Raw genomic sequence first — 25812 nt, forward strand, 5'->3', positions numbered from 1 at the left:
CCCTCCCCCGGTGCCCCCCAGAGCAGTGGGAGAGGGCAAGTGTCGCAGGAAAGCATTAGGGACTGTGAAGCAGGAGAGACGCTTGTTGTCTGTCCCTCTGGCGTGGCCTCATCTGGAGGAAGATTGTTGATTCCTTTACCGAACACAGCGCTACAATCAGCCCTCCGCTGAAGCCGTCCCACGGGCTCACTCACAAAGGGTCTTGCCCTGCTCTACAGCAAAGGGCTCTCCCTGTCTGCTCTCAGTAACGGCATTATAGAAACAATACTTAGTGACAGTTGTAGGAGGAAAGAGAGGTTGGAGTGACCTACAGTTCCAGTTGTTCATTTGCAGCTAAAGTACCCCATCCGTGTGAACTTTGCGCAGATTATAGACAGCAACCTGACGGCTTAAGACTTGTCTGCTCTTGGGCAAACTGGTTACACACCTGAAGCCTCCGTCTTCTCATCTGTAAGATGGACATAGTGACAGTATTTGTCTCACTGGGCGGTTTCGAGGATCCTGGCCCCTGGCTAGCACTCAGGAAATGCTTGTTTTCATTATTGTGAGCATTGCAATTATTGTCAACATAGAGGAACACCTTGCCCTGTACTCTTCACTAAGGGGGCATATTTCCTGAGTCATTAACTACACATTTTCTTCTGACAACTAGACTTTCTGGGAGGTGCTTCTGTGCTCATCTCAGCTACCACTTCCAGATAGGAGAACAGAAAGCAGACTATGTAGGAACTCCATGTCCCTTCTTGCTTTTCCTTGAGCAGGATTTCTGGTTCCCCAGCCAGATGGGGTCTCGAGGCTGGAGAGAAGTGAAGAGCTTTGGAATGACAATCTCTGGGACTTTTGGGAAACTTCCTGTTCAGGTGGGAAATGAGTGAAAGCTAGCATGGCACCAACCGAGAAGTCAGACCAGAATTCTGAATGCGGACAAGGCAGCACCAGGCTGGGAGAGCACCCACTCCCTGGGCCTTCCCGGTTTATTACTCTGAGGTGCTGAAACCACAGGCGGTGGGAGAAGAACAGAAAAGGAAGTGGCACCAGGAAAGCCTGCTCCCCTTCGTTACCTTGGCTCATAGATGTAAACAGATTATTAGTGTTTATGATTTCCCTCTTAAATTTTTCTTTTCCTTTTTTTTTTAAAGATTTTATTTATTTGAGAGAGAGAGAATGAGAGAGAGCGAGCACATGAGAGGGGGGAGGGTCAGAGGGAGAAGCAGGCTCCCTGCCGAGCAGGGAGCCTGATGCGGGACTTGATCCAGGGACTCCAGGATCATGACCTGAGCCGAAGGCAGTCGCTTAACCAACTGAGCCACCCAGGCGCCCAAATTTCTTTTTTAAAAATGCCCCCTTTATTTATTTTTTCAAGTATACTCTGCCTGCAGTGTGGGGCTCGAACTCATGACCCTAAGATCAAGAGTTACACACTCTACTGACCGAGCCAGCCTGGCGCCCCTCCCACTTAAATTTATATCTGACTTTTAACTATAATTAACTGTCGTTTAAGTAGGTTAATAGAAAAAGTGAGCCTTGGCAACCCCAAATTAAACAATAGTCAACCTTAGATTATTGGAGGGGTGAATTTCTCATGGTTAAGATGAGCTTCTCTCCTTGGTGGGGCTTGGTCATTCTGCTGGAATTTTAGGGGATCCAATAAACAGCACTGTTCGTCCCCCAGATTCTAGGCCAACCAAGAACCATAAGAGTAAGACGTTGAGATCAAAATGTCAGCTTTCTAACTGCTAGAGCCGTTGGACAATGTGGCTTGATGTGTGGCCACAGTGGGCTTCCTCACACGGAACCCCACATTGAGCCGCGGGCAGCCCCAGACGACCACAGCCTTGCCCTGCCAGCACAGAATCGTCACTGCTGGTCTTCTGAGCCACGTGTGCTCAGCTCCTTGTTAGTTGAAGAAGTCCTTCCTCCTGCTTGAGGAGCGAGGGGACGGAGAGAGGCCAGAAGTGTTCTCAGGCTTGTCCCTCTGCCTAGAAGGCAGTATCAAGAAGAGAAAGGTAGCTTTTTATTTTTTATTTTTTTTATTTTTTAAAAGATTTTATTTATTTGAGAGAGAGAATGAGATAGAGAGAGAGCATGAGAGGGGGGAGGGTCAGAGGGAGAAGCAGACTCCCTGCTGAGCAGGGAGCCTGATGCGGGACTCGATCCTGGGACTCCAGGATCATGACCTGAGCCGAAGGCAGTTGCTTAACTGACTGAGCCACCCAGGCGCCCCAAGAAAGGTAGCTTTTTAGTACTGATTGCCAGCCCACAGGTGGATGGGAGGAGAGGAGGAGCCAAGCTCGGGGGCAGAGCTTTGAGGAGTGGGGAGAGGAAGAAATGGGTCTGGACCTTGCCCACCTCCCTTTTTTCAGCCTTTCTCCACACGATCTTTTTGTTTAGAAGCTGGGGAGGGAGGGAGACCTGCAAGTCGGCTGTCTTAACCAGGGTTCAGCCATAGTCCAGTTTCTTGGTTCCTGGTTAATGGAAAGCTGACTGTGTTCTATCTGTCGCCATCAAGAAATTGTTTCTCAGCGTCCAGGAGGGGCCTCTTTCACGTTGTTTGCATTCTTCTGAGCTCAGAAAGCAGGTCACATTTGTGGTTTCATCTCATTCTTTCAGATCTTGAAACAAGGACACAGGACAAGGAGAATTCAAGCCAGGACATGTCAGAGGAAGCAGAGCTCCAGGGGGCGCTATTAGAGAGACCCAAAGCGGATCCTTCCCTAGCCAGGACAGACTGGGAAGACAAACATGGGGCGGAGAGGCAGTGGGAAGTACCCTTAGAAGATGGACAAGAGGCACGCTCCCCTCCAGAAGGAGACGTAGGTAAATTCATAGGCCCTCAGGGAACCTACATAGGAGGAAAGTCCTATCTCTGCTGTGCGTGTGGAAAACAACATGGCAACCAGGGCTCACGCTTTGCTGTGCACAGATTAGCCCACACTGGGGAAAAGACACCTTCTAAGTGTGGCCGTTGTGGGAGAAGCTTTGGCCGAAGTTCACATCTGGTTTGCCACCAGAGAATCCCCACCGAGGAGAAGCCCTACAAATGCCCTGAATATGGGAAGGGCTTCAGTGATCCTTCTAACCTCACATCACATCAGAGAGTCCACGCTGGAGAGAAGCCCTATAAATGTGGGGAGTGCTGGAAAAGCTTCAGCCAGAGCTCCAGCCTTACTATGCACCAGAGAGTCCACACAGGGGAGAAACCCCATAAGTGCAGCGAGTGTGGGAAGAGGTTTACCAATAGCTTGTGCTTCAGTGCACACTGGCAAACACACGCAGGCGAAAAACCCTACCAGTGCCCTGAGTGCAGGAAAAGGTTCAGCAAGAGTTCCACGCTCACCAGCCATCGGAGGATCCACACAGGAGAGAAACCCTATGCATGTCTCGAGTGCGGGAAAAGTTTCAGCGACTGCTCAAACCTCATTACCCACTGGCGAATTCACAGTGGAGAGAGACCCTATGAATGCAGGGAGTGTGGGAAAAGCTTCAGTCAGAGCTCCAGTCTCATCATCCACCGGAGAATCCACACCGGAGAGAAACCCTACGAGTGTGCTGAATGTGGGAGGCGATTCAACAACAGCTCACATTTTAGTGCGCATTGGAGGACCCATGTGACAGAGGCTCGAAGTGTAGTAGGAATGTCTTTAAAGCACCAAGTCTAAGAACACCGCAGAATCCGTTCCAAAAACTGTTTGTACGGTCCTTGATTCTATACCATGACACCCACATGAGATGGAGAGAAAGAATTTAGACCCAGTCCAATAGATGTTATTTTTGTTTCTCTCTCTAAACACTCACTTGGCTAATGAAATACTCCTCAGGGCTTTTTTCTCCACGCTGTTGAAATGGGAGCTCCTGTGGAGAGAATTCAGAGACTAGTTCTGAATTTGACTGGATCTCCATCACAGTACGTCTCCATGATGATCCTGTGCCTTAATTTCCACAGCTCGGTATGATGAGGGGGACAGTCCCGTCCCCAAGACCCTCCTCTGGGGACAGAAGTTTCCGCCTCGTGGCGCTGGGCAACTAGACAGGGATTTATGAATTACATACAGTTTTAAAGGTCTTTCATGGTCCTCCCTATGGGAAGATTGGGGCCTGGGAATTGCGGACATTTCTCCACGTTCCTTAAGATTTACATGGAGTTACTGGAGAGAAAAGCACTCGATCGTGTCATTTGGAGGAGGGAAGAGGAGAAAAGACCAACGCTGGAGGCTGGCTTTCTAAACCATAACCTACTCTTCCTCTCAACATACTAGGTTGAACCATATGAGATAGCCATTTTGAGCTCCCAAACCAGCAATTTCATGATTCAACCTAAACAGACTTTTTGCAGAATAGAATTACCCCAGATTGCCAGCAGAGCTGCTTACACAGCTTTACAGCTCCCACTGTGTCCTAAAATATAAGCCTGGGTCTAGGAGATCACAAACAGGATAACGTAAGCCTTGTCTCTAATCTGTAAATATGTCCAGAGCAATAACTACGAACCACGGCATCGATCAAGGCTCCCAGTTGGAGGATCTGCCTGTCACCGGCCTCTGACGAGCTCCCTCGTTCCTACGGGGGAGGCCATGTGCAGGTTCACAGGTTTTTGAAGATTTGGGGTGTCTCTGCGAGAGCAGAGCACAGTTCCTGGGGGCACTCTGACACAGCAAATGGTGCTTGGAAATAAGTGGAATACACTTTTTCCCTCTTAAAATAGTTTCCTTTGGGGCACCTGGGTGGCTGGCTCCATTGGTTAAGTGTCCGGCTCTTGATGTCAGCTCAGGTCTCAATCTCACGCTTGTGAGTTCAAGCGGGATAAATCAACAGGATTAAAAAAAAAAAAAAAAGTTTCCTTTGTGCATTTGACTTGAAAATATTTCCCCAGAACTTCCCAGAAACCCACCAATTATAAAACAAAGCACTGTCGACACATGACAATTTCATTTAATTAGATTTATAAATATGATTATGTAATGAGTTTTTTTAATGAACACCAAAGAACTTATTCAAATAAGTGTTATCTATCAAAAGCAGTCATTCTGATGGGCTGTGGGCTTTATATGTTGTTACCATTACTGAAGACATTGAATTTTCCTGTAAGAATTGTCTTCCAACCACCCTAGAAGGCCCCCTATCAGCGTATTTCCGGCACGGAGCAGTGTCCTGCACATAAGCAAGGCTTAATAAACACTGACAGACGAGCTTGTTTGTCATCTAGCCTGATCGATCACTTCTCTTATCCATGAGACTTGGCTCTGCCCAATATCTGCTCTCTGAAAACAGATTCCCTTCTAAGGATGTCAATTTGCTGCCATTGAGGAGACTTCAAAGAGCCTATTTTGGGGGGATAGTTTTCAAAAAGCTATCCCAGAAATTTGAGTTCAGGATTTTTTTTTGTAAGGCCAGGAAATAAATCTGATATGTATTATTTTAAATCATTTCACTCTTCTGAATGAGAACGGCTCTACTTGGGTGGAAATTCATCATACTAAAACCAGTGTGGCTATGCATTATAAAAAGACTTTGGAAATAACCAGATTCCCTTTTGGAAACTTTTGCCATCATCCTTTTTTGGAATGGAACAAGGAGATTCAAATAGAATATCCATACAATTTTCTCTCATGTGTATTTTCCCCTTAGCAAAGTAACGGGAAGACTGAGCTGGAGACTGTAGATCTTTCTTCCGGATTTTACAATCCCTGAAGCAATAGGACCTGCAAGACCACGGCTCTCGGTGGTGCCTGCAGTTAGTTCTCAAGGGAAGACTAGAGCAGGGAGTTAGCATGAGCTGACTCACATGGAGAGGCTTCCCGGGGAACCAAACGCAGTATGTACTCCTTGCAAGGTCTGGACTTTGATTTGAAACTAGTCATTTGTTACCTTGCTCAAGAGTGTTTTGATTTACCTTTTTGTCCGCCACAGTACTCGGCATGGGCAAAGCTCTGGGGGCTTTTATTTTTAGCTCAACTCAGACTCACAATCACGGCTTCAAAGTTTCTGAACCAGGCAAGCAGTGTGGCTTTTGGAAGCTGCCTCCTTGGAAATCCCTCAAGATGAAAACAATGAAAGTTCTAAGTGGGAATGCCTGAAATTCACTTTTTTTTTTTTTTTTTTTTTTTTAAGATTTCTTTGTCAGAGAGAGTGAGAGAGAGAGAGAAGCGAGTGCACAAGCAGGGGGAGTGGCAGGCGGAGGGAGAAGCAGGCTCCCTGCCAAGCGGGGAGCCCGATGCGGGGCTCGATCCCAGGACCCCGGGATCATGACCTGAGTTGAAGGCAGATGCTTAACCGACTGAGCCACCCAGGCGCCCCAAAATTCACTTCTAACAGTTGCAGTAGATGACACACAGTCAATCCAATTATGCGTTGCAACATTTTAACTGAATTTTAACTGAAGCTCATAGCAAAAATACTGGCCCATATTTTCATTTACAGATAGCTAGAAACAGGAGGTGGGTTTCAGAAGCTAATCCTGCTAGCGGAAGCTGGAAGCTGATGCAAGTATGTTCACCCAATAAATAAATGAATTCCAAGCGCATCCTGTGAGTGGAATGATCAAAGGGTGAGCCATTTTCATCAGGTTATAGACACAGCTCCGGGGTAGAGGCTTTGTGAAGCTGAGGGCCCCCAGGGCTGCAGGTGACCTAGGGCCACCCCCCCACTCAGCCCAGCATGGGGCCCCCCTCACTGGTTTTGATAGCTCTGCTCTGCCCACAGAGAACCGACCCTCTCCCTTTACGTCTCACCAGGACTCGAGCCTCCCAGGGCCCTCACAGCTCTGGGAGGCCTCCCGTCAGGAAGGCAGGGCAGAACAAGGCAGCTGGGCCCGCTGCATATTCAGGGAGGCCGGCCCTGCGCTGAGCCCTTTGCCGCGGGGGGTCCTGTAACTATCACAGCCACCGCAGGTGCGGGGTCACCACGCAGAGCTGGGCTTTGGGCCCTGATGTGACTGCACCATGGGGAGGGGGTCCTGACTGCCCTGTACCAGCCCCCAGCTGTGCACTGTTGGGAGCCACAGCGGCTCTGGGGGTTGGCCTGTAAAGTCTGCACACAAGGGAATGATTGTGTGCTCAAAATGACCCTTGAGGGCCCCTTCCCTAGCCCAGGAGGCAAGGACAGTGTCTCGGCCTGTGAGACGCTCCTGTGCTGAAGGCCCACGGGAGCAAACCCTGCAGGGAGCTGCAGGAGCCCGTCTCCCACTGCCGCTCTGGACAGCTGGGCCCTTTCGCCCAGGGGCCACCTCCCCGTCCGGGCCGTCACCTCGCTGCGCCCCATGTTCTCATCTGCAACACAGGGAAGGGCGGAACGGTCACTCCTGGTTCCGAGGTCCGATTCCCCAGACACCTCGCCATCATTCACAAGCCGTCACTGTGAGCCCCGGGCCAGGGCGCGCCTCGGCACTCGGCTAAATAGGAAGGGTTCTAAGGCAAGCTAGCGCACTTAAATTCTTGGCCGCTCCCCTTCACAGTATCCTTCAGTGCGATGTGGAACGCCAGATTTGTGTGGGTTTAAGTTTAAAATTGTTGTTTTCAGGATATTCATAAGATTGTGCAACTGTCACCACTATCTAATTTTAGACCGTTTTCTTCACCCCAGGAAACCCCAAACTCATCAGCAGGCACTCCCAAGTCCCCACAGACCTCATCCTCTGGCCACCACTCCTCTCCCTTCTGCCTCTCAGGACAGGCCTGTTCTGAACGTTTCCCGGAAATGGAGTCCTACAGCGAGTGGCCTTTTGTGATTGGCTCCTTCCCCTCAGCGTCCTGTCTGCAGGCTCATCCACATGGTGCAGGAGTCCGGGCTGCAGTCCTCCTTCCGGCCTGTGATACCCCAGCACACGACACACCACACTGTCAGCGCCTTCATCAGCTGGAGGACATCATCAGCTGGCTTGTTCCCTCTGCGCTTATTGTGGGTCACGTTGCCATGAATGTTCGTGTACACCTTTTGACAAGTTTTGTGTGGACACATGTTTTCAGTTCTGGTGGATAAATACCGAGGCGTGGAATTGCTGGGCCATAGAGTAACTCAAGGTTTAACCTTTTGAGGAAGGGCCAGCCTTCTTTTCCAAAGAGGCCGCACCATTTGACATTCCACCAGCGGTGTACAAGGGTTCAGATTTCTCCACATCCTCCCCCCCAAATCGGGTATAGTCTTATTTTTTTTAAAGTCATCTCTACACCCAGCGTGGGGCTTGAACTCACAGCCCCAAGATCAAGAGTCGCATGCCAGGCGCCCCTAGTCTGTCTTTTTGGTTCTAGCCATCCTGGAGGGCGTGAAGTGATGAAGCCAGGTTCCGAATGTACTGCGGACTCCTGCATGGTGCAGGATGGCAGGTGTCGGTGTGGGACGAGGGGCCCCTGCCCCACCCACTCTGAGCCGGGAGAGGCCCCCCCAGCCCCCTACAAGTGCGCAGGTGCCCCGGTGTGTGCCCGTGGGCTCCGGCCACACTCCCCACCAACGGCCACTCTGGCCACCTCTCGGGCCCAGTGTGCACACGCCAGCTGCATAGCCAGCCCTCGAGAGGACGGAATGGAAGAGGGTGTGCAGGCCCTGGACGCAGACTCTGGCCATTCGGACAGGACGTTCTGGGTCCCGGGTGCCGGGAAGATGGTCTGGCGGAGGGATGTAGGCTCTGTGGGCCCACAGCCGAGGCCCGTGGCCTTCTCACCCCTGGAGAAGGGCATGGCTAGAGGAGGGCTGGATGGGGCTGGGCCCCCTAGAGCACCGGGCCCTGGCATCCACTTTTTAAAAAGTGTGATAAAACATCCGCAACATAAAAGTTGCCATTTTACCATGTTTAAGTGTACAATTCAGTGGCGTTAAGTACATTTGCATTTCTGTGCAGTTATTACCACCCTCCAACACCAAACCTTTTTCATGGTCCCAAACTTTTCAGTGAATCCATTCCGCACGAACTCCCGTGGCCCTGCCCCAGCCCCCGGCCACCACTATTCTGCTGTCTCCGCCAACTGGCCTGTTTTAGGGCCCTCGTGCAGGCACCATCACACATCTGTCCTTTGCGTCTGGCCTACTTCCCGGCTCCCACTCTGCCCACGTCCAAGGGGCGGCGCTGGGCAGAGAAAATCTGAACCACCTCACTGACCGGCTATGCTTCCTGGAGGAAATGCAGCGCCAGCAGTAGCCGAGCAGCTGCGGACCGACGGCCGCACACGTGCGCGGCGGTCACACCTGCGCGCTCTTCCTGCCGCGGGGAGGCCGGCAGCCCCGCAGCCCGACATGCGCAGTAGCCGCCTCCCGTCTCCGCCCTCCCTCTGAAGCCCTCGGCGACGCCCGCGCTCCCGCACACACGCAGGGCCTTCACCGACCGGCCCCAGCCCGTTTCTCAGCCGAATTTCCAACTTGCGCTCCCCCGGGCTGGGGCTGGGCGCTCTCTCGCTCCCCTCTGCCTGGAACACCCCACCCTCGCTTCGCCTGAGGGAAGGACACAAATACCCCTTTCCTGATCACACCTGGTCTCAGCCCTCTGTGCTCCCAGGTCACAGGACCCCCTTCCCTCTACCAGGGGGTCCTCAGCCCCCCCCCCCCCCCCCGGCGGGCCGGGTCTGTACGTCTGGACCTCCTCTCCCAGCAGCCAGCCGGGTGCCTGGCGCACAGCCACGCGCCGTCAGTGCTGGAACCTCTAGCCTCCCCGCCTTCTCCACAGCTGCGGGACACCCGCGTCCCTCCCTGACCCCAGCGACTGGACCGGCGGACAAGAGCCAGTCACAGCCAGCACATGTGGGGGGCCGGTTCGCGTTTCCTTCACCCCCGCAAACCTTACTGGCCCCGGCTGAGCACGAGCCTTAGGCTGCTGGTTTCCTCCTCACCTGCGTGCGCTTCTCTCTCCACACGGGCGCGTGCCAGGGCTCCTTCCAGACTTGTTCCCGCTCCGCAGAAGCCAGGCTCCCACACGTGGGGTGCCCTTGGCCCTGACCCCGCTCTCCCTGTCGGACTCTGATGAGAGACCTGCGGATGGCTCGTCCCGGGAATGGACTGCGGGCCCTGCGTCTCCCGTCCATGGCTGCGGCCAGGTGGGGAGGGCACGTCAGCCTTCCAGACAGGGGCGGCGGCGGGAGGCGGGGCCCGGGAAAGGGGGGCTGCGCTGAGCCCCCCCGGACACGGCCTTGGAGAACACCCCTTACTCCCCTTGAGGGGCCTCCTCCTCCTCGGGCCTGCCCATCTCCTTGACCGCGGCACGCTGCTCGGGAACACGCGCTTCCCAGCACGCGCAGGCGCAACGGCTGCCCCCCAGCGGCGGTCCTCACCGGCGCGGCCTTGCCGTGCGCTGGGTTTCTTGCTTCCTCCTTTTTAGCCTCTCCAGATCTTTCTCTTGCGTTTTGAATTTCTGTGGGGCCAAAGCAGTTCCTGAACGCTCTCTCCCTTCCGTGCTGAGTCTCCGCCGTCTTGCCCAGAGCTGAACTGGAGCGGATCCTGTGCTGATGTCGAGGCGCATCGCGCATGGTCTTCGGGCCGCTCTCGGGGTTCTCTGGGGCTTCTTCCTAGAGTAGCTGAGAGAACGCGGCGTTCCTCCCCAGGGACTGTCTGTGTAGGTTCCCAAAGGAACATTCTGGAAACTGGAGGTGAGGATGTGTGGCTGTCCCACAAACTGGAAGCACAGCTGCCATGTGGTGGCAGGGGCCACACGGACGTAAGGCGAGCGTTGACACGGTGCTGCACAGCCAAGGCTGCCGGGCGTGCGTGGAGGGCAGGGACGCTCGGGGTGGTTCACGGACTCGCAGCACGAGCAGCACCTGGAACTTACTCGAAATGCAAATTCTCGAGCTGCACCTCCTAATGCGGTGACTTGGCCAGGTGGAAGCACATTCCCTGGAATTCATTTCCCGTATGTTTCCAGGTAGAGTGAGCCACAAGAGTCGTTTTGGGGTGAGATTTGGAGGAATTGAAGTGGCAGCCATTGGTTTTGAACGCTTGGGCCCTGGAGCAGGTGCATCTGTGGCTCACACTAGCGCTTTTGTGCACGCAGCGCTCTATGTTCCCGTGGTCCCTTCGGCTTCTCCCGGGCCTTGGGCCGCAGGTGTGTTTAGCTCTGTGGTGAAGGGGGCAGTTCCTCCTGCAGGAGACGCACATCATCAGGACTGCAGACGGCGAGACCAACCTGTCCCTGCTGGTCCTGGCTCTCCCCTCTTCCATCCACCTTCTCTTCCCAGCTGCCTGCCAGGGGGCAGGGGGTGGGGGCCCCGGCTCCAGCAGCAGACACGGGGACAACAGCCTCACAGAAACTGCTGACCCAGCTCCGCGTTAGGTAAGGTCAAGTCTGTGTGTGCGTGTGTGAAAGGTCTCCTGCTGGCCTGCCCCTCTCACAAAAGCCTGGCTAATACTCCTACCGATCACAAACCCTGGAGCTCAGCAATCCGTTTTAACCAGTCCTCTAGGTGATTCTGACACATATGGAAGTTCGAGAACCACCGATGCAGGGAAACTTTTTATAGTTACGTGAGCCTAGAACCTACCTTTTTACATCTATATGAGGACAGTTTTAATATATCTGAATTTCCCAGAAACTCAACTACTATATAAAACTAGGGAAAAGAGTACATTCTTTTGTTCAGAACTTTCCCAAGTGTTTGTTTTATTTATTTAAGTAAACTCTACCCCCGACTCTACCCCTCGAACTCACAACCCCAAGATCAAGAGTCACACGCCCCACTGACCGAGCCAGCCAGGCACCCCTTACCAGTTCAGAAAAATGTCGACTCTCTGGTGTGAGTCACAAATACAGGACACCTGTATCAGTCCGTAGTTGTAGCTGTCCTGTTCTCAATGATTTTACAGAGCAAGCATCTGATGACATCCCTGTGCAGAAGTGTGAACATTTCTGTATTGTACACATTCTTTTGTAGTTATACTTGTTTTGAAACTGTTTGTAAGTAATCAATTTTCCCTGTAACATTTTATTTCAGGACAGTAAATGGGTGTTCACAGAAGGCATGTTGGAGCTGACAGTGTTGAGGGCCACTGTCTGATATTATGAGCTTGAGTGTGTGTGTGTGTCTATGAGCACAGTTTCTGGGCCACATTTTGGTATTATGATTATAGGAATTGGCTAGTTCCCCAGATTTTTTTAAATGAAAATGTCTCTAGTTGGGACACCCAAGTGGCTTAGTTGGTTAGGCATCTGACTGGCTCAGCGTCCTGGGATTGAGCCTCGCATCGCACTGGGTTCTGCGCTAAGTGGGGAGTCTGCTTCTCCCTCTCCCTCTGCCCCTCTCCCTGCTTGTGCTTTCTCAAATAAAATCTTAAAAAAAAAAAAAAAAAACAAACCCAGAAAGAAAACGTCTCTAGCATGAGAATTTGCTGTTCTTTAAAAGTCTGAAAAAAATTGTAACCACAAAATTGCCCCACCCCCAACGTCCTTTTTGGTGCTAGTCTTTCAAGTTTTAATTTTTTAAAAAGATTTTATTTTTTTGACAGAGAGAGAAACAGCGAGAGAGGGAACACAAGCAGGGGGAGTGGGAGAGGGAGAAGCAGGCTCCCCGTCGAGCAGGGAGCCCGATGCGGGGCTCGATCCCAGGACTCTAGGACCATGACCCGAGCAGAAGGCAGATGCTTTACGACTGAGCCACCCAGGCGCCTCTCCAAATTTTTCTTTCTTGAGTATTGAAGAATTCAGATTTTCTACTAAAAAGTAGTTTACAAATACCAGTTTTTAAGAAAATTAACTGTATCTTGAGCTTTTCAAATTAACATAGAATTTTACATTGTTTTAATTTCTTTTTTTTTTTTCTTCCTTTCTCTTGCTTAATTCGTAGAGGTTTAGATGTGGTGCCAGTCATCTGTCTGTCCTCAGACCCATCCGGTTCCGTCCCCCCTGCTCTGTACTGCAGGTGCAGGCTACCCTGCTGGCGAGCTCCCGTCACAGCTGGTCCATGGCACAGGCAGGCTATGGGAGGGCCGCGGGGGAGGAACCAGGGGACCTCCCCGTCTCTGTACTTTCTGCAGTCTTCGGCTGTCTCCTCTGCAGTCCCAGCTCCGGCTCCAAGGTCCCAGCCCCAGCCAGCAGGATTGCCATGCTCCCCTTCCCACTGGGAGGCCCCAATGTTCACCTCTGGTCACACCCATACCCCACCCCTTTGTCCCTCTGGCTAACTTCCTGCTTTGCTCTTCTCTCATGGGCCCCACCTTCCCCTGCATCCTCTTTCAGATGCCTCATAACTGAATTCCTGTAGCTGAATTACTCGGTGTGGGTTCAGTCTTTCTAGCTGGGCCTTGACTGACTGATAGGCATTTTATCACTATTTTTCAGCAGCTTTTGAATTCATGCATCAATTCTACTATTTTCTAAATGACTCATTTCTGCTTTTATTTGGTGAAATAACAGAGCTTAGCCAGCGGTATGCTGTAGTATTTGCCAATTTCTGTGGGTAAGTATTTCCATCATAGCCGATTTCAGCAGTCAGTGTGATGTCACTAACAGCTGAGAAGAGCTCTACAGGATCAGCTCTCACAGGGGAGTGGGGGGTGGGGGGAAAGGATAGAAAGAAGACTTTAGAAAAATGGTAAAAATGATCACATCTTGAAACTGAATTATTTTAAATTAAACTTCTCCAATATATAACACTCCCTCAACTTCACTGTTAAATAAAAAAAAACCATTTCATTTGAAAATCTCAGGTTTTTCTAACTTCCTAAGTGCTATGAATTGACTTGTGCCCCCGCCCCAAATTCTTATGTTGAAACCCTAACCCCCCACGTGACAGTATTTGGAGATAAGGCCTTTAAGAAGTAAGTAAGGTTAAATGAGGTCATGAGGGTGGGGCACTAATCCGAAAGGACTGGTGTCCTTGTAAGAGGAACAGAGACCAGAGCGCTCTCTGCAGGGATGCAGAGTGGCCGTGAGCACACAGAGATGGGCCCCTATAAGCCACCTGAAGAGGCTTCCGGAGGAAACGTGCTGGCACCTGGCTCTTGGACTTCCAGCCTCCAGGACTGTGAGCAGCGAAGTTTCTGCTGTGTGAGCCCTTAGTCTGTGGTGTTCTGTTAGGGCGGCCCGAGCTGATGGATACAAGTGTGCCCACTGACGGCCAGCAAGCCAGAGCCCATGGTGGTCACAGAGCTTGTTTGGGGGACAAAAAAGTTTTGGAACTAGAAGTGGTGATGGTTGTGCAACACTGTGAATGCACTTAATTCTACGGAATTGTACATTTGAAAATGAAAAAGACTGGCAAATTGTTACATGTATTTTAGCCACAATCCTTAAAAATTAATAACATACCCAAACCACCAAATCGTACACTTCCAATGGGTGAGTTGTATGGTATGTGGATTATATCTCAATAAAATTATTTTTTAAGAACTCAGAGCCCAAACTGACAAGTCATCAAATAATTTCAAAAGCAAACTTGCTGAAAATTCCTTAACAAGTGTGCCAGTGAGAAGTTCTATGTAACAGGAATGCAGGTACACTTTAATATTTGCTATGGGCCACCAAAAAGAGATGTCCGTTGGGTCTACTCCCCTGGGAGGACAGGGGCAGATGTGGGAAAGCACCACCCTGGCGCAGGTGTTGTGTCCCAGTACGAACCACCCGAGAGAGGGGCCGTCTAATCTCTGCGGCAGGTGCAGCGGGTGAGAACGCCTATCTCCCCACCCCAGCTATTCTTGTCTTGAGAAATATTTGCCCCCAAATGTTTAAATACAGGAGGAGTCTCAATTTCACACATCCAAGAAGTAAAAAACTACAAGTAGAAAACTACAAGTCATGATTTTTCACTTATCAGACTGGCAAAGGCCAAAAAGCCACTAGGGAGACTTGGCTGGTGAGGAAAGAAAGACAGGCAGACCCATCCCTGCTGCCATCACAAAGGGCACAGTCTCCGGGGAAGGCTCACTGGCCGTATTTACAGAACCTAAAAATGCATGGATCCTCTGCCTTAGCAATTTTAATTTTAGAAATTTATCCTACAGGCTTTTGTTCATGGATACAAACGTTGTTCACACTACTTGTAAGAGCGAAAGATGAGAACATTTTCAGTGCCATTTAAAAGGAGGCTGGATGTACAAATTATGGTTCGACTGAACACCGGTCCAGCCCATGTACCACCAGGGGCAGGAACCACACTGCTACTTTTGTGCCTCCTGAACTGGGTCATCAGGCCACCGCCATCAGCTGTCCAAAGCATTAATGTTTTAAATTTGGCAACTTGGTAGATAAGAAAAGGGCATAATCTTGTTTTAATTGTTATTTCCTTCACTGCTACTGGGGTCGACTTTTTTCACGTTTACTGGCCCTTGTACATTTCGAGTTCTGTAAAAAAGTTCACAAAACGCCTTTACAACATTTGTTGTTGTTTTTTTCACTCTGATATTGTGAATACAGACAGGAATAAAACACTGTCATTCTACACTTGGGGGGAGATGGGGCTCCCGGGTCTAACAGGGGCTACCAAATACTTATTGTGCTATGCATCCTGTTTTTTAATCCATCCCTTCTAACTTTCCCAACAGCCCTGAGCGGTAGCTCTTACTATGCTCATTTTACAAATAAAGAACCTGGGGGCAGAAGCTGGCTGACTTGCCCAAGGCCACTTGGCTGGTAACAGGGGCCTAAGTCGATACCTGGTTCTACAGCAGCTCCTCCTCTTCGTCGAGGCCTGGGCAGGAAGCCGCTGGAGTCAGCAGGCCGCGCGGAGGTCCACCCAGTCCCACACGTGCAGAGAGGCGTCGCTTGCTGCCGAGAGGAGAGTCCGTGGTTTGTGGGGGTGCCAAGTGTGGGTAGTGACCAGTGGAGCAGTGTCTATCTGGCTGCCCTCCAGGAAGATGTGACCTCTGTGAGTGAAGACAGGTTCTACTTGGTTCCCCACTCCATCCCAAGATGTGGCATCATAGACCTGGACTGTCCCATCAAACCCTAAGGAGGAATGAGAAAAGAGAAGATTGACACTGGAAAGTAATTTTTATTGTTTGTTTGTTTTTTAAGTTATCTCTATGCCCAAACATGGGACTTGAACTCATGACCCCGAGATCAAGAGTCCACACTCCAACTGAGCCAGCCAGGCGTCCGTAAAGTAATTTCTATAGTTTGCTCTCTGGCACCAAAACAGGTTATAGGATGAGAAATCAAATAATAACAAGATGCTTAAGGCCAGGGGCACCTGGCGGGCTCAGTCCGTAGAGCATCGGACTCTTGATCTTGGGCTCATGAATTTGAGCCCCACATTGGGTGGCGATTACTTGAAAAAGATGCTTAAGGCCAGCTGAAGGGCACATAAGCTCCACCCTCGCTGTCGGCAGCTTATGACCCCATAGGGCAGGTGACGGTGTACTTCTGCTATTCATCTGGTATGTGCCAGGCCCGAGGCCAACCCTGGACATGCGTTCTTTTAATCCTCACAACTGTATGAAATAGGTACTATTATTTTCCCCGGGAAACCGAGGCTTAAGAGACTCTTTCAAACCTCTTTCACTTGCCTCAAATTCTAATCCCTCCGCATCTGGATCCCTGTCAGCAGATGGCCTTGCCTCCTGCTTGATGGGGGAAACAGAAGCCTTTACGGAGGAGCACCTGCATGTCCCCCCACCACCTAGCTATACCCACACTCACTCCGTCCTGCTGTCTTCTTGCTACCAAAGAGAAAGTTCCTCCACCAAGCTTGGTTCTTTTCTTCTGCTCTTTTTGGATCCTGCCATTATCAATGATCTTTTCTTACTCTCTCGACTATTCTTTCAACCTCTCCCCTTCCATGGGTCCTTCCCATTGACTTTTAGATACCCTCATTATTAGATACCCTCAGTCAGCTAGAAACTGCCGGGCCAGACCCAGGAGCCTGCTGACCTAGCAGCTTGCTAGAATTCGAAAAGCAAGCAGACCAAGAAGCACTTTTGTGATCCCCTCACCTCCTCCTGGTACAGCCCCGTGCCTATCCTAGTGCCTCGCTATCTGCAGTCCTCTCGCCCAACCTCAGCACCGAATTCCTGCTCAGGTAGGAAAGGCCTGCTACCAATGTCAAAATTCAGTAGCTAGAAAGGGGAAGGGCCTGCCATGGAAGAACCTGGAGGGTTATCTGGAGCTTCTCTGGGAGGGACTTTCACTTCTGGGGCCAGATTTATTACGGGGCTGCAGTCTCCTTCCTGAGCACTGTACAGTCCCCTGGGAGACAGAGCTCAAGTAACAGACACAAAATACTGCTCAGCAGTACCTGAAATGGCCAAGCAGCTGTCCAGGCCTGGCGCCCAGGTCACTCGCAGCAGCTCTGGGTCGGGGCTGGGTGCAGACACTGAGCACTGGACGGAACTCACAGGATGGCAGAGATTCCGGGGATCAAGAAGACAGAGCTGCCCGTCTGAGCCAAGGCTGGCAATCCTGGGCCCAGGGCCCCGGCCCCCAACTTCAGCACACCACCTCCCTCCAGCAGCCCCAGGGCTGGGGCTGACATTCTCTGATGGCGCCCACTTCTGGCGGATGTCGACAAGCCCCAGCCGGCCTGAGGAGCAGCAGAAGGCAAAGGTGTCTGCATCCAGGACCTGCAGGCTACTTAGCTCCTCGCTGTCACTGACCCCTGGAAGACAGAGGGTGACAGAGAAAAGCTGCTGGAGTCACAGGAGTCTGGCCGGTCACATACCCCTTCCTCTGGAAGCTTCCCACCAACACCGGGCACCTTGCCACGCTCCACCCAGCTGGGACGCTGCTGGTCCCGGGACTGCCTCTTCCAGCCCCAGAACGGGGGCCCCTTGAGGCTAGGGCCTGCCTCGCATCCATCTGGTTTCCCCAGCACCTGGCCCGCACGGCTGAACTCAGTTCTTCACGCAGCTGAGGAGGATGGAAGTGAGCAGGAGACGCCAGGCAAGGGGTAAACGGCTGTGGTACCTGAGGTGTATGTGGTCTTCTGGGATTCCAGATCCATAACCTTCAGACTGCTGAGCCTCACCCCGTGGAGGACTCCGGGTGCCATCGAAGAGAAGATAGCCACCCTGGGCCAGAGACTGCCCTCCTTCTCCTGCACAGCAATGGTGCTGACAGCTTGAATGACATCTGGGGGAAGGAAAGCACAAGAGGCTAAAATCCGGGATGCTGATGAAGGCCTGACACATTACAAGGTGAAGGCCAGCCAGCAGTCTTCCCTTGTACATGTAGAAGGTCAAGGAGGAAAGGGGGCTGACAGCTGGCAAGAGAGGACGTGAGACATAAACGCCCTGGATTACATTCACATTTCTGAAACTGTCAGAAGCACTTTAATTCCTTTATAATTTGTCTTACAAACAGTTTTGCAAACAGGAGATAATGAATCATAGCAGCCATCTCAAAACCCCAAAAGCATTCTGGCTTTTTATAGTTTCGCAAAGAACAAATAAAGATAGAAAAAAGCGAAGAACACACTTAAGATATCACTTACACCTTAAGTGAAAATAACAAGTACAGAGTTCATGAACTAATAGTATTTCTTCAAGCACATGTTCCATGACCTCAAGCAACCTGCGGATGCCTAGCCGGTGAAGGTCACAATACCCATGTCTCCAAATGGAAACAGGGCAGGAGGGTCCACATCGTTGTTGCACCGAACGGAGGAAGGACACGCCTGACCTCAAGCTGGATCCAGTTTCAGTGTGTCTGCTCAGCCTGCTTGGTTCTCGCCTCTGCGTTCTACACTGGAGGCTTCTCTTAGTGGCAACCGTTTAGAGCCGTTTGCTGTACAAACTACTTAATGGGAGATACAGATTTCCATTTTATATTTTCTTGCTCCAAGAGAGGCTCATTATTTGGTCACCACATTCTCTGAAGAAAATGGACATCTAACTATTTTTTTGATTCTAAAGCACAGGAGAAAGTCAGACTGAGGTAGGAATGGATGAGAAGGAATACTAACATGGCTTGGCAAGCAAGCGCAAGGCAGCGAGCCCCCTGGAGACTGTTCCCATCCGAGGAGGGCACAGGGCACGTGTCTGGGCTGGGCTAGAATGCAGAAGGCCCTTGGGTGTTGCTGCAAAGGCCCACGGACTCCCAGTACCCTTGATCCGGACTTGCTGAACTCAGTCACTCCTTCCACACAGGCTGCGGAGGTTTGGAGCAGACAGGACAGCTGAGCCCCAGGATCAGAGTTTGTCTCTGGGGAGCCGATGAGGCTGTGATTCAAACCCGCCCCGGCACAGCGCACCTGCCTCTCCTGGGCCACACGTGAGCAGCTCCCTCTTCCCTTTCCACACACTCTTGAGGGACCTGGAACAGATTCCCCAGGACCTACCGCTCTGAGCCAGGGGATGGTCCTCAGATATGATCTGTCCTCTGATGGGGGAAAGGAAGAGGCCAAGGGAAAGCCTTCAAAGACCTATTTCAAAGACGCGGTGGAAAATTTCAGAGCCTCCTGACTGGAGAGTTGCTCTGTAATTATAATCAGAAAGAAATGCAGCTTTCCTCCTCCTCCTTTCTCTGGTCCGTGGTAAAATGCCCTCCTCCGGGTAATCCATACCACATTTAGCAAACCAGCCCCAAATGGAGAAGAGAAATGACTAGGAAATCAAAGCAAAAGACACAGTGAGACACCGCTAAGAACTTGGCCATGAAAGAAGGTTGTGTCTGAGGATTCACCCAACACAGAACAGGTCAGAGCAGAGGTACGCACACTCCCTAAGGAGTCAGAATGGTGCCCACACCTCCAATAGTGAGCAAATGTATTAACACATCTAAAGGATGGTGGTGTCCAGGAGAGGGGGCTGTCCAGCCATGCGGGCAAAGAAAACACTGGGGCCTGTCCAGGGCGGAGGGAGCCATACCAGACTGAACACTGAACTTCAAAGTGGATACAGCAGGGGACATTCAGCTGAGACCTTTAGATGTGTATTCATCCAACTCAAAGGTTTCCACAGCCCCAGTTATGAGAGAAAAGGCCTCAGATGCTGCTCCAGGGGCCTGGATGGCACCAAGGCCTGGGCAGCAATGCCTTCCCAAGTTTTATACTTTGTGCCGAAGACCGCTTACGAAAACACAACTTGGAAACCTCTGAGCTGATTCTTCTTGTTACGGTTTTGTTTATCACGCAGTCTTCGAGGAGGTCAGGTTTTCCACAGACAAAGAATAAGGACCTGGAATGTCCAATTTCAGGGACACTTTTTTATTTATGAACTAATAAAACTGCATTCTGGTTTACAGCAGTCTTGTGAGTCCGGTGAGTGCGTCTGCCTCTATAAACACTACGCTTTTTGGAAAATTCACCTTAGATAACACTACGCTTTTTCAGCTTCTAGGAAAACAGCTGGTCAACCTTCCCCAGGCTCTGGAATATTCTGCACTATTATCTAGGGAAAGAGAACTCTTTATCTGATTTGCTACTCTCATAGGAGCGTCAGAGCAAGCCCCCTTGGGCCATTAGCTCCCCTGGGCCTGGGGCTATAGTATGGTACTCCAGACACCGTCTGGATAAAAGGCAGCTCCGGGCGCCTCCACATGGTTAGTGACACTCTCCTCCCTCTCATCTTTAAGCAACTGCTGTCCCATATGGCCTATCTTTAGGCAAAGATAAAAAACTACAAGTTACTGGCATAAGGACAGACACGAAGACCAATGGAACAGAACTCAGAGTCCAGAAAGAAGTCCTTGTATTTATGGTTAAGCAATCATCTTTCAATGAAGCCAAGGGGCAGTTCCAAAAGCGGCGGCCTGTGCCTCTGAGGCACACTTCCATTCTGGCCAACAGTGCTCTAAAGAAGCAGGGATGGAAGGGGCTGAATCAGGGCCGCCGCTCTTGGTGCCTGCCTGGCAGGGAAACCCGCAAACCTACTGCTGGAGGGAAGGCTATTCCACATGAACGAACTCCCCTTCCCTCCCGAAGGGAACAGGATAACACTTGCGGCTCCTTTTCCCGTTCCCCTGTTACGGGGTAGACTGACTTCACGAAGAGGGAGACTGGTAGGCTGAGCCTCTTGCTCCCTCATTATTTTCCATCCCCGAGACGAGCATGCCTACAAGGCGAGGTGACCTCCTTGCCTCTGCCCCCGCCTGGGGGAGAGGCACGGGGTACGCCAGGTGCTCTGCCCATGACTGGGTAGGTGAACTGAATTCCGGAAGCAAGTTGCAGGAAGTTCCATCTGGGAGATGTACGCCACGCTGTGGTCGCTAACTCATTTTTGCCCATGTTAAAGTAGACACTACATTTTAATTCCACCTGGCTCTGTGACTATTTCTTACCTGGCTTAGATTAGGGGGTAGGGGTGTATGGGTATCAGGCTTTCCCACAACCCAGCCCCACCAAGTCAAATTCACTCACCACTGTCCTCTGTGACCTGCCACACATGCAGGTAAGAACCCGGAAGACCAGTGGTTACCAGCAACCTATTCATAACAGACAGAAGGATCAGTCCAGCGAGTGGGGAGCTCACCCACATACCCCCCAGCCTTTTCCCTTCCCAGCCCACTCAGCTTGGGGCCCCTACACTCCCCATACCAGGAAAGCTTGCTGCAGGAAGAGAGCAAGACCAGCCATCCTCATTTCACAGATGAGGAGCAGGCTCACTCCACTTGAGGGACAGACCCAGAGCTCATGGAGGGTCACGGGACTGAGCCCAGGCTTCCACAGGGCATGATGTATCCGAGAGGGGACACCAGCATGGAGCCTGAACACACAACCCTAACCCGGAGACTCTCAGCCTCTGCCAACAGGGCTATTAGTCCCAACGACCCACCACCAGTGCTTTGAGAAACTAAGGGCATCCTTCTACTCTCTATTCCCTGGAACAACTCCAGCGATCTGGGGATTACATTAGTTCAAAGGTCTGTGGCCTCTGTGGGACCATCAAGTTACCAAACAATGAGGGGTTTTTTTTTATATTCCAAATCTGGGTGTGTGTGTGCTTGGGTGCTGAGGGGGTAGGGGTGGAGGTGGTGCTAAAGAGGGAGGATACCCCTGACAGCTCCAGCCACTCCATCCTGAATGGAAGGTCTGGGTCACAGAGCTGACCATACCTGGTGTCTGGCACGTGCTTCAGGTCAAAGACAGACGTGTCTGAAAATCCTCCATGGCACACCTTGAAATCTCTTTCTGGGCATAAGCCCTAAAATACAAAGGGGTGGCCCATCAGAGAGTCTGCTTTCCAAAGGCACACTTCGATGAGCTCTAGGTCAGACGCCGGCATGAAGCCCCTTGCTGACAAAAGATGCTTCCCCCTGCCGGGCCTCAGTGTACTGCCTGCCACCTGTAAATGTTGGTCTCAGCTGCCTACACAGCTTCCCTTCCTTCCTGCACATCCAAAACCCTTCTCCCAACCTTTCCCCGGGCCCTTTCATGAGAGCACAAGTGTTAGACTCCAGGCCTTCTTAGAGGAGTCACCGAAGCTTCATAGCTTCATCCAAGACAGCTGGAACGTATCAGTCAACTACCCTGTCCCCATTCCTCCCGCACCTCCCACTGGAAGTCAGGTGGGTCCTTCTAGCAATAAAAATGTAACCACCACCAATTATCCAGTGTTCACTGTGTCAGGCACTGTGTTCAGTGCTTTATCTACTTTATCACATTGAACTCTTACAACTACCCTGTCATGTAGGTACTGTAATGACCCCTATTCTAAAATGACAAAACAAGGCGCCTGGTTGGCTCAGATGGTTAGGCATCTGCCTTCGGCTCAGGTCATGATCCCAGGGTCCTGGGATCGAGTCCCACATCGGGCTCCCTGCTCCTTGGGAGCCTGCTTCTCCCTCTGCCTCTCTCTCTCTATTTCTCATGAATAAATAAATAAAATCTTAAAAAAAATAATAATAAAAATAAATAAATAAAATGACAAAACAAAGGCACAGAGAACTTAAGCAACTTTTCTAAGGTCACACAGGGATTATGTTGTGGATCTGAACCCAAGTCTGTCTAACCAAAGTTCATGCTCTCAGCCACTAGACTCTACTCTCTCCATATGAGGGACTGGAAGCAGAGGGAAAGAAGGTAGCCATAAGAAAAAAGAGGGAAAGCCAGGCATGAGGTAAGAGGTAAATAAGGTGTCTCCTCAAGGCTCAGTCTGGGTGAGTGAGCTCCTGGCTTAAGCCTGAGTGGTGGGGATCGGGGAGATCAAGAGCACTAGGCAGGAAATCCCCCCCAGGGCAACAAAGGCCAGGCTGTCCTCAGATGAGACTGAGTGATTTTATAGCAACATCACACAGCTACCCACTCTTTTCTTCTTCACACATTCTCTTCTCTTGGCTTCTGAAACACTGCCCTTTTCTTTCTTTCTTTTTTTTTTAATGATTTTATTTATTCATTTGACAGAGAGAGACACAGTGAGAAAGGGAACACAAGCAGGGGGAGTGGGGGAGGGAGAAGCAGGCTCCCTGCTGAGCAGGGAGCCCGATGCGGGGCTCCATCCCAGGACCCTGGGATCATGACCTGAGCCGAAGGCAGACGCTTAATGACTGAGCCACCCAGGCGCCCCAACACTGCCCTTTTCTGAGACTCCTACTTCAAAGACTATTCCTTCTTAGTACCTGTTGTGGGTTCATCTTCCTTTAACTATTTCTGAAATGTATTCCCTAAGGTTTGGTCTTTAGACATTGTCTGCTTTTATTCCTTATACACGACACTGTCATCCTAGGTGATCTTAATCATTCTAAGGGCTTCAACCACCCTCTACACTCTAATGGCTCCCTAAATCTATTTTTGATAAAGTAAAATTGACCTCTTCCTCTAGGAGCCCTCTGTAAACCTCAGACATCCTGCAGCACTTACCTCTGTGCATCCCTGCCTCCCTGTGAGACAAGCAGGGCGGGACCAGTGCTTGTCCCTCTTTCTGACTAGTATCCAGGACAATACCTGGTAGACAGAGGAACTCTCTAAAGGTTTAATAAATGAATAAAAAGTAGACATGTATACTCAGCATTTGTATTTCACGTTACCTGGTTTTCTTTTACAGAAAGTCTGAGAGGTAGTATCAGATGAAGAATCTCATTTTTTTTCAGGCTTTCATAGCCAGCAACAAAGACTCCTGGAAAAAGAAGCAGAAGTAGCTGTGACAAACTGCTAGAAAGATCCTGGACCATGGCTGGGTCTAGAAATTTCACCAAAACCTCCGAAGCAAAGATAAATTCCTCCACCATTGGTATGCAGCCTTGTATTGGGGAATGGAAGGGATCTAGATCTTACTAAGAGGAATGTTAAGTGCTGACGGGGCTGAAATTGCTACAAGACCAAGAGGAGGCCTCAGACTCCCAGAAGTGTGGGTTGGGTCCCTCCCGGCTGCGCTAGCAATAAGAGGTCCAGCCTGAGGAGTAAGAGTCCATCTCCTTCAGGGCCAGGCAGGGCAAGATCACCTTTGTCACCAATCCATTCAAGGACTCGAGTGGGTCCCGAAAGATCGAATGCATGGAAATCTTGGTACCTGCATGATAAAGACACAATGTCACACGGTGCACAGCACTCTGCATCTGTTAAAACTCTGAGACGGCAGCACGGTTCGGTGGGTGGGGGCCCAGGCTCTGGAGCAAAGCAGACCTGGGAGCAGGTCTTGTTGCACATTTCAGCCCCCGTGTGACTGGGACCAGGCCGGTCACAGTTATCCCTGAGCCTCGGTCCCCATCTGTAAAACGGAACTCCCAGAGCACCTGGGCTTCCCAAGGCTGATGTGAGGAATCACTGAGCTAATGTGCTCAAGGTCTCACTCAGGCTGGCGCAGAATAACGGGTCACTTGGGTGATTATTATCCTCCACGACCACGGCTCTTAACTGGCACCGCACACGCTGCGCCCACGGGGAGGTGCCGCTTCCCAGACGCCGGAGCCCACTTCCAGGCGGAGGGCTCGGTGTCGGCCCCGCCCCACGGCCAGGCCGGCCCCGCCCACACCGGGGCTCCCTGGGCGCCCCACCCCGCACCAGTCCGCCCGCCCCGCCAGCTCCAGGCCCAGGGCCCAGGGCCCAGGCCCACAGGATTTACAAGCGCAAGGATTCCACCAGCCAGTCCTCCGCGGGGTCCATGGCAACGCCGCTTCCGGTACCCCACTTCCGCCGCCCCACTTCCGCCTCTGAGGACCTTCCTCGGCAGGCGCGGCCCTCTCGCGAGGAGTGGGCGCGGCCGGCTCCGGCTGGGAGGCGTGGTCCCACTCCAGGGGGCGGGGCAGAGAGGAGCCTGAGCGCCTCCACCAGCGCGCAGTGCCCTCACCGGGCTGGGTCCGGGATCCTTCTGGCAAAAGCTCGAGGGGGGGAAATGACGTAAGATCAGGGGTTCCCAGGATGTCAGTTTCGAGCGGGGCCTCGGGGACCAAATACCCGCCCGTTTCACGACCGAATATTTGCAGATCAGAGGGTCAAGCCCAGATAAAATACAGGATGCTCGGTTAAATTCGAATTTTAGATAAACTAATGAATAATTTTTTCGTGTAAGTATGTCCATGCAATGCTTAGGACATCTCATACGAAAAAATTATTCATTGTTTATATGAAATGAGAATTTAACTGAGTGTCCTGTATTTTTATTTGCTAAATCTGGCAACCCTACTCATGGCCAGAGAAGAGAGTAAGCAGACAGCGAGGTCTGGACCCTAGCTCGGCTCACTCCCCTCAAAGCCTGGCATGGGGATGAAATGGAATGGGGTCAGCAAAACCCCATCTTGTAGTGGAGGCAGCTCCCTCGTCCAGGCGAGGAAACATGAGAGACTTGCCCGTGCCAGAAGGTAGCAGAGGTGAAGAGCAAGAGCCCAGCACCTGGCCCAAGACCTGGTGGATACAACAGGCACTGAAGGACCTGCTTGCTGAGTGAGCGACTGAATAGGAGTCCCGAGTAGGCTGGTGTCATGAAGTTTTCTTGGCTCTTTCGAGCCAGCACTGTCTCACTGAACATGCCGTCCTCCAGCCCCCTTTCCCTCCCAAGCCCTCAAATGTGGCTGGATGGAGAGGCCCAGACATTCTA

The 25812-nt window shown here is 51.4% G+C and overlaps 2 protein-coding genes across 6 annotated transcripts; one reads left to right on the forward strand and one right to left on the reverse strand.

Moving 5' to 3' along the window:
- On the forward strand, positions 1 to 4746 carry LOC118023083 (zinc finger protein 239-like). 2 transcript variants are annotated; one of them, XM_035024195.1, is made up of 2 exons: positions 1 to 1075; positions 2611 to 4746. In XM_035024195.1, exons 1-2 carry the CDS (start codon positions 919 to 921, stop codon positions 3657 to 3659), a joined length of 1206 nt encoding a protein of 401 aa, XP_034880086.1. In that variant the 5' UTR covers positions 1 to 918; the 3' UTR covers positions 3660 to 4746. The 2 variants fall into 2 exon arrangements, with proteins under 2 accessions (XP_034880086.1, XP_034880087.1); XM_035024196.1 differs by lacking the exon at positions 1 to 1075 and having other exon boundaries at positions 2607 to 4746.
- WDR73 (WD repeat domain 73) lies at positions 2197 to 24967 on the reverse strand. Of its 4 annotated transcripts, none has more exons than XR_004682658.1 (9): positions 24841 to 24967; positions 24221 to 24288; positions 23807 to 23895; positions 21896 to 21984; positions 21201 to 21265; positions 17810 to 17974; positions 17142 to 17501; positions 15562 to 15853; positions 2197 to 2612 (listed from the first exon to the last, which is right to left on the reverse strand). XR_004682658.1 is itself a non-coding variant. In XM_035024197.1 (8 exons), the coding sequence occupies exons 1-8, from the start codon at positions 24879 to 24881 to the stop codon at positions 15618 to 15620; spliced, it is 1113 nt and encodes a 370-aa protein (XP_034880088.1). In that variant the 5' UTR covers positions 24882 to 24967; the 3' UTR covers positions 15161 to 15617. The 4 variants fall into 4 exon arrangements, 2 of the variants coding, with proteins under 2 accessions (XP_034880088.1, XP_034880089.1); XR_004682657.1 differs by lacking the exon at positions 2197 to 2612 and adding an exon at positions 12534 to 13432; XM_035024197.1 differs by lacking the exon at positions 2197 to 2612 and having other exon boundaries at positions 15161 to 15853.
- Positions 24968 to 25812: the final 845 nt, after the last annotated feature.

The sequence above is a fragment of the Mirounga leonina genome, unplaced genomic scaffold (assembly GCF_011800145.1).
Source record: "Mirounga leonina isolate KUSES-001 unplaced genomic scaffold, KU_Mleo_1.0 Mir_178, whole genome shotgun sequence".
In the NCBI taxonomy this organism is placed as follows: domain Eukaryota; kingdom Metazoa; phylum Chordata; class Mammalia; order Carnivora; family Phocidae; genus Mirounga; species Mirounga leonina.